Below are 8,497 nucleotides of genomic sequence, written 5' to 3'. Positions count from 1 at the left end.
CACACCATCCTGTCCTCAGGGCTGCACAATCCCCCAATTTAAGTCAGTCTTCACATTTGACCATTTGCAAATTAGAATGGCTGCCACATCCAAATAGGCACTGGGATTTCCTGATGACACTTCATGTTTTTATCGATGAGGAAAAAATTTAGAGTACCACCATTGATTTAAGTTAAATCTTTCCTTATTTTAGGCCAACTGTTTCTGTATGAGAGCTCGAGAGACTTGCTAGAAAATGACTGCATTAGTATTAGTCATATTCACAGTTGGGAGATGTACATGTTTACATTACAGGATTAGAATGAGCAAGTAAAAAGAATCAAAACAGATTACTTTAAATTTGTTAAAGATGACATGATTTCTTTTTGATAACATCTTTATGACATGGCAATTTCTAAATATTGCTCATGATAATCAACGTCATAACTATCGAGAAATGTGTCTGACATACAAGGAAAAAAACAGTGTTGAGTCAAAATAGAAGGTTCAAGCAGCAGCAGCTCTTTCGAAGTAGCTTTTCACTCCATGTAAAATCCACATCAATTCAAATGTACAACACAAAACTGTCTGTGTACAGGCCAAAAAGAAAAGTTGTAGTCATCTGCAAAGAACCTCAACTTCTCTCAATGTCATTCTCAAAGGTTGGATAGCTTAAGGTACGTTTTGCCTAATTTTGGCTGTAGCTTGAATTTAGTTTGAATCATTTTCACCAGTGTTCAACTCAATTTCATATGCCACAGTAATGTGGTAGCTCATTAGCTGACATGGAAATGCTGAATATACAAAATGCATGTAGTGAACTGAAAATGTTTTTCGATTTTTCAAGAGAAAAATTGTATTTATTTTAAGTACAAGGTTAAAATGTACATAGTTTGATTGCAAGTTATCCAAAACTCCTCAAATTAGATTTTTACAATTCCAAAAATGATCTTTACACTTGCAAAATAGTTTCTGAGTCATCTCAGAATTAAATTTTCTCTGAAAAAAGTTAATAAAATACCAAAGGTGACACATTGGCAAAACATGTCAATTTCAGGCCCTGATGACATTGTAGCTCATCTTGTGCTGTTCATTAGAGTAAAAGTGCATTAGTAAGTTTCGGTAAATATACAGATATATTTATTTATATAAAGTTGACCATTAAAAATTCTCCCTCCCATTTGTTTTGCACTTTGACACTGATATTTACAATTAAAATAGAAGCATGTGTCAGGAAATGCAGAAATATTGATATATACTGCAACTACAAAAATAACACCTCTCATATACAGACGTCACATATATATGCCTAAAGTCACCTAAGAGCATCAACTTAACAATGTCCTTAAAAAAAAAGAGATGGCAATGTCTAAAGTCCAGTCCACATCAAACCAGAGGACGGAGAGACAGTTTTGTTGCTCTTAATAAGATGCAGTGACTCAGAAACACCGTCAAAGACAGGACGATAAACAATGATGGACACAGAAACAAAATCATGGATTCAACATGGAATCTATATGTGCTACTGCTTCCTGACCGTGATCGACCACCTCTATAACAAGCTTCACACATGTGGTGACTGCCCCTTTACTATGAAATGGTCTCATTCCTGTACAGTCACAACGTGTCTGTACTTGAGTTTTAAAGTGTCAGAAAATTCAAAAGCCTTGCATCAGAGTAATTGTTGGGAATTGTATCTAAATCTCAACAAAAATATTAGCTTATAATGGTGATCGTCCACATCTAACCTACTGCACATCCTTCCGTCCACCACCAGAGCGTTTTCTAAACCTCCAGTGACCATGATGATTTTCTTTTGATTATGTATGTTAATGTATTGAATTTAACTCATTAATGTAAAGTTTCAGATTTCATTAAAAGGGATTTACATTTATGCCGCTTATCATTTGTCAAAATAGATTTAATAACTTCCCCATCATTCCCAGTAAATCCCCGACATTCCGGTTAATGTCGATGGTAAAGTGTCACCCCTCCATGCTCCCTAAACTCCAAACATTCTACAATCTACAGGGTTTCAGAGCCCTTGAAAAATAGCTCAGAAAACAAGATGCTCAATGAGTGCCAAGACAAATACATTTAGACATAAATATACATATAAATTATTATACATGAAACAAAATAGTATTGTTGAAATCAATGAACATATGTTTTATCAGATCAAACCTCAGAGAGACGTAATTTCTTCATGTATTTGGGCAGGAGAAGTCGTACAGATGGCGTCTGAAGCAGTCAAAAGATGAGGACACACTCACGCAGAAACACATCACACATGCACTCATAAACTCATTCAAACCTAAACTTCTTCCAGAGCTCTACCATGTCGGCATCATGTCTGGGAACCAGACCCGACCCAAATGCTTTGACACCTCCCAGTGGATATCATCCAACCCGTAGCGGCAATCTGGGACCAGAACTTCCTCCATGATGGATAGCTGCGTCAGTCTGTCTCCGCACATCTTGACAAACTCCACGAAGGCGCTGCAGGACACTTCACACTCTCCCAAGCCGATGGCTGACAGCTGTGTGCAGCGTTGGGCGATGCGGATCAGCTCTTCATCCAGCGGTCGCAGCCCGTTGGCACACACCACGAGCTCCACCAGACGTGGGCAGTTGAGCCCGACGCGGCCCAGCACGTCTTTGCTGACAGAGCGGCCGAAGTACAAATGCGTGACGGGGATTTCATCGCGGAAGAAAGGGCCGAACTCGTCCTCATAGAGAAAGAAGTACATGACCAGATTGAATTTAGGAGAGTGACGCACCATGGCGTCCCAGCTGCTCTTCTTGATGGTGTGGAACTGCTGGCCTGGATTGTCACTAACCACGTCGATGCGAAGGTGCTCGAGGTGAACGTGTTTCTCCGAAGACAGGGCGATGAGGAGTTCGTCACTCAACAAATGGTAGTTGAGAGCCAGTTCTCTCAAACCATGGCATTGATCAGCCACACACAGGATGCCTGGGATGGAGAGACACGTAAATCAGGAGGTTACAGATCTACACACAGTTTAGGGCTGAACACAAGAAAAGATGGAACTACCCTGACACTAATACTTCTCCCTGTAGGTTTAATATTTAAGAAGGAAGATTTTTTTAAAGAGGTATATAAATACTAAATCATATCTATATATCACCTTCTTACATTAAACCCAATTAAGCCTTGAAAGATAATAAAGATGCTTTAATATTCCTTTAACTTCACCATTCCCTCTGAAGTCCCAATTGGACATTATTAATTAAAATAATTAACTTTCACAATGATTATCAACCCTTCTATTGTTGAGTACCTGCAGGGGAAACATGAGGGCAACTGCTCATTTTCAGCAATTTGAGTGTGTCACTGTTGTTGGCGACCAGCACTTTGAGGGAGGGGTCATCCACGGGTGTGTCGTCAATCTTCAGGGAGGACAGAGATTTGGAGTTGACAAAAACCACCGTTAGCGCTGAGATGAAGTGAGACTGGTGAAAAAGGGATAAAGAGACCGACAGACACAATAAATAACCCTGCCTTTATCAGTTTCATTCCAAGATTGAATCAAAGAAAATGGTAGATGAGTAGAATGCTTTTCAATTCCTATGAGACAAATTGTGATGTGAATAAGGGCTACACAAATATAATCTAAATGATTTGATGACTGATTGAATGCTTTTAGTTGATTTAGCTGAAAATCTTTAGCTATAAGCACACAAGCATCTTAAGCTGCTTTCTGACAAGCGTTGACATTTTTCCTGAAATTTCAGGAGGGGCTGTATGTGAGATAGCAAATGTCCATGTCAGTCGCTTCAGACATTTTCAGGATTTTTTCCGGTCAGCCTCCTGAGTAAAATGTCAGTGAGCCCACGTGAGAATAGAGCAGGAAAATGTCAAGATAATTAGGTGGGGAAGTGGGCGTGTTAATGATGTTTCCAAGGCACGACGGAAACAAAAATGTAAAATTACAAATACCTCAGGATGAAAAAGAGGTGCCATAAATGTAGATGACACAGACAAAGATGTCAACTTGGAAAGACAATGAGATTGAAGAGCTTTTGACAATAAGGTGTCAAAGTGCTCTAAATAATAACATAAATGTCCAAAATTCTGGACATTTGCTGCAGTTCATGAATGAAAACAGCTTTAATTGAGTTCTTATCAATAAACTGCAGAACATTTCTTAATTTACTTTACTAAACTTTGCCTGTAGATGCAGAGAAATAACTATCTTGCTGCGGCTTACTTTGGGCAGCTCCATGAAACTGGGCCTGGCTGTGGAGATGAGCCCCAGTGTTTTCAAAGAACAGTTCACAAGCTGAGAGAGGATGTCGCACGCTGCCTCCGCAGACTCTCTGCTGCTGTCCACCTGAACAGTACGGACAGAGAAAGTGTGAAAACCCAGTGACACTTTAATTTGAACAGAACATAAGAGTTCCACTTCCACTGCAAACTTCCACCACCCTCAGCCCAAACTCCTTCTTTTCCTTCTCAATTTCCAGTCGTACCTTGAAGCTGACATACTGCAGGTGGTTGGAGTGCCTTTTGATTATCTGTTTGATGAGGTCTGGGTGTGTGGCCTTCAGGTACGAGCTGGCTGGCTGGTTTAACTCGAATTCAAAGCATCGCCACAGCTCTGGCATGTGACAAGCCTGGTTCCAGCTTCGACACACCTGTGGTGACATAAGTCAAAATATAAACCAGTTGGGTAAGCTCAAAGAACGTACAAACAATAAATTACTTTTAAATGAAATCAACACAAATGATTTATGGTTCATCAGCAAACTGAAGTCAACTATATTGTCCATTTTTCATTATGTACAGGACATAGAAGGGATTGAAATGCTGTGTCTCTATGATCTATAACCATATAAGTAGACAGGACATATAAGTACACAACATATTAAGTTCTCAAAACAAAGTGCACAGTACAACATAGTATGCAGTCATAAAGCACACGATGAAGAAGTGCAAACCAATATAGTGTAAAAAGATGATTGAGAGTGCAAAAATACTTAAGGGGAATATGAGTGTTATTTGCAATGAGCATATTTGAATCCCTAGGCGAACTGACAAAATGCTACTCCCAGGAGAGAGCAGAGGTCTTTAATTTAGCCTCAGGCAAGTGGCCTTCGTCTCAATACATCTCAATCTCATCTCAACGGACTTGTTGGAATAGAACAGGTATGAGGGTATGTTTGTTGTGTTGATCCCACCGTGGTTTACTATCAAGACCCTGACTAGTTTATTATTAAATGGAAGCATAAATAACATAATTATTAATTACAACAATCTAGTGTTAAATAATAAGATCATTACTGTCTGATGTGAAAATCCTGTGTTTTTAAATTTGATGTTAATGGACTAATTTTACTGGGTCAATGCATCAGATCAAGTCGAGTTGTCACTTATTATTGGTATTAATATTAATGATGAGGTGCAAATTGAATGAGATGAACTAAAAGAGCTGGATCTATCAATATTACATGAGTAAAGATTTTGCTACTTTCTGCCAAAAAAAAAAAAATCCAGGAAAGAAAAAAAATCATGAAACTTGTCAAGAGAATTTTCCTGTGCACATGCTTCATTACAGAGTTTTCTGAGTCAGCTGAGTGTGGAAAGAAGTAAACAAGGGGCCAACTCAGTAATAAAAAAGGAGAGAATATAAATAGATACACAACACATACATGCCTCAAAACCTTATTCAACTTAAATAAACTGTGTGCTTTCTCTATTTTACATACAAACATACATGCGAGGTGGCAGTAGTAATGTAGAAGCTCTTGGTTGTAATATTTTATGTATAAGATCAAATCAATGTTGAAAAAAACCATCAACATCAGTGTCATGTGTAAAATAACAAGGTTTCCGTGTGTGATCTGGTAAAATTCCATTGTAATGAATGGTGCTTTTGTGAAAACTGAGATGGTGAGTATCTTTTCCGTACAGCTCTGCAGTGACAATGTTTTATCCAGTAGAGCAAATTGTGGAATAAATTCATGTTGCAACAATACTGACTGCCTTGTTGTTTTAGCAGTGTTAAACAAAATCCACACATGATACATGCTACTCCATCAAACAGTTCGAATGAGGTACAAACTGCTACAACAAGAGATGAGAAATGAAGCTAAAATATCCTGATACAAACACTGCCATATTGCTCATTTGAAGGAGTCTGCACAGTTGCAACTGGAGGACGGAGCTGCAGTAGCCTGGTCCATCGATATAAATGCTCAACCAATCACAAATCAGCCTCAGCTGTCAATCATGATGTTTCACCCGGTTTTTATAGCATCAAATAACTCATTAAAACCAAACTTGATGGCAAAATTATCAAAACACACAAAAATGGCATATACCATCTTTAAAAAAAATGTATGGGTACTTCTACTTTCTAGTTTAGTCCATGTCTGATCCACTAACATGGAGGAAACAGGCTTTAGACTGTAGTGCAGTATAAGTACTTGGAGACGTCATGTCTTCCATCTTTACAAACAGTCTGTGGTAGAGACTGACGGGACATTACTGCGTGGGTACCTGAGACGCGTAGGCTCTGTCCAGTAGAGGCAGGTACTGGAAGATGTGAAGCAGGATCTCCTGAGGCAGACACTCCCATCGGGGAGCCTCCTCCTCAGAATCCTTCTCCTCCAAATCGTTCTCCCTCGTCTGTTTGCAGGGTCGTTTAAGAGACTCCTGAGACCCACTGCTGGTGCCGCCTCCTTCCTCCTGCTCATTCCCCTGGAGAACTCGCTTCATCCTGGGTACACACAAGAGGTGTCAACAAAATCCTGTGCAGGGATTCTTCATTACAAGACTTGACATTGCAACTAATTTAATTAACAGTTAATCAATCAATTATTCATTAGGTTAGGTTTTAAAACGATAAGACAATAGAATTGTAATGACTTCTAATATTTGTGAAACTCTAACCCAGACAAAAATGGGATTTTTTGTTAAATGGCCTAATGACAATATAACAAACTGTCACTCAGTTTTTTTAAGACTAATCGATTCATTATTAGGAACTTCAGGGTTTCTACATGATGAACAACTCTCAACTTAGGGTTCAATCAACTCAGAAAGTACTTATCAATCATAAACATTTTCTATAAAACACATTTCACTATTGAAATTCATAAACATGTCAGTTAATTGTTAAATTTTATAGCCAGCGTGAATATCTGATACTGTATCTTCCCATCGGCCCATCCACAGTGGACCAATGCTGACTCATAAGCACTTTTTTCTGCTAACACAGGTTAAAAGCTTGAAGCAGACAAGCCTATATTTAGTATAGGTAAAGAAATGTAGAGGTTTTAAATATAGGTTTTAAATAAGGAAGTAAAATCATGAAAGTGAGCCATCAAATAGCAAATAAATCAGTACAACACAAACGGAAAGTATCTTTCAACCATGGTTAGACAATCAGACAATGTAAACAATGAGATGATGTTTGCCATATTCACAGGATATAGAAATGTTCACACTAAGATAACTTTTCTATCCGGTTGTTTTTAGGACACTGTTGGAGAATTCAGTGGATTGGATGGAAATACAAATGTCCAATATTTTTCTTACGCAATGATTTAAAAACTCGATGGACATTCTGACAACTCAGGATGAAAGCAGATGATCTACTGAGCAACGTGTCGGAAACAATGTGTGCTTTGTACACACGGGTCCTTCTAATCTAACAGAGAGCTGCTGTGTTTACTGTGTTTACTGTGTGTGCTCAGATCTGTCCACAGAGTCAACAGCGTGTCTGTTGTCTCCTGAGCTGAAGTCAGGGGGGGACAGAGGGGACAGAGGGGACACGCCTCCTCGTCCTCCAACATTAACTTCTCCGCGAGCTGCGCACGTTTCCACGTTATGTAGCGCAGCCGTCAAAACACGCGAGTTAGCTTAGCCGAGCCGAGCATATGTGCTAACACCTCAGTAAACAAGCTGTAGCGAACGTGAAGCTGCGACACGGAGACATGTGTGCTCACACTCCCGCTGACAGAGCCCGGGAGCAGCGGAGCAGCCCTGCCCCTACCTGTCTGTCGTCCTCGTCGGATGTTTGTCGGGGAAGTCGATCGCTCAGCCGGGGCCGACACAGGAAAAGTGCGCTTTAGCTCGTGGACCGATCAAACACATTGGACCATGGGACTCTGGGGTGTGAGGAGGGGTCTGCGCACAGCGACCACCGGCCGAGGAGCACAGGTTCCTGGAGCCTGGAGGTGTCTCTGGAGCCTGACCCACTTCTCCGCACAACTCCGCCGCTCCTGCTGTCAGAGGAAAGATGGCGTCTGTAATGTTGTGGCGATGCATGGAGCGGAGTGGGCTGGTCTGCTGTTACACCGCCCTGCCGGCAGGGGGCGAGATTACTTAACAATGAAAGAGAGAAGAGAAAGATTTTTATTTTACATTTTGCACTTTAAGAATAAAGTTTAAAAAAATAGAATTAATGCTGAGATTAAAGTGAAACAACATCAAAGGAGATTCGTGTTTGCATGTCGAGAATTAGGGCCAGAAAAATGGTCAGAATTTAGT

The 8,497-nt window shown here is 40.0% G+C and overlaps 1 protein-coding gene across 1 annotated transcript; it reads right to left on the bottom strand.

The window, feature by feature from the left end:
- Nucleotides 1-807: 807 nt before the first annotated feature.
- On the bottom strand, nt 808-8,286 carry LOC109625178 (F-box/LRR-repeat protein 3-like). The gene is made up of 6 exons (XM_020080307.2): nt 8,001-8,286; nt 6,503-6,722; nt 4,474-4,638; nt 4,212-4,334; nt 3,282-3,453; nt 808-2,953 (listed from the first exon to the last, which is right to left on the bottom strand). Exons 2-6 carry the CDS (start codon nt 6,719-6,721, stop codon nt 2,313-2,315), a joined length of 1,320 nt encoding a protein of 439 aa, XP_019935866.2. The 5' UTR covers nt 6,722; nt 8,001-8,286; the 3' UTR covers nt 808-2,312.
- Between the last annotated feature and the right edge of the window lie 211 nt (nt 8,287-8,497).

Source organism: Paralichthys olivaceus, chromosome 1 (genome assembly GCF_024713975.1).
Source record: "Paralichthys olivaceus isolate ysfri-2021 chromosome 1, ASM2471397v2, whole genome shotgun sequence".
Classification (NCBI taxonomy): domain Eukaryota; kingdom Metazoa; phylum Chordata; class Actinopteri; order Pleuronectiformes; family Paralichthyidae; genus Paralichthys; species Paralichthys olivaceus.
This window is presented reverse-complemented; position numbering and strand designations above follow the sequence as displayed.

What these genes read in the sequence shown, in the direction of transcription:
- LOC109625178 (XM_020080307.2), bottom strand. Translation starts at nt 6,721, where the DNA reads ATGAAGCGAGTTCTCCAGGGGAATGAGCAGGAGGAAGGAGGCGGCACC. An exon ending in TGCAGTATGTCAGCTTCAAG is followed by an intron (nt 4,335 to 4,473) that starts GTACGACTGGAA and finishes CGTACTGTTCAG; the next exon opens with GTGGACAGCAGCAGAGAGTC. An exon ending in CCCTCATGTTTCCCCTGCAG is followed by an intron (nt 2,954 to 3,281) that starts GTACTCAACAAT and finishes TCTCCATCCCAG; the next exon opens with GCATCCTGTGTGTGGCTGAT.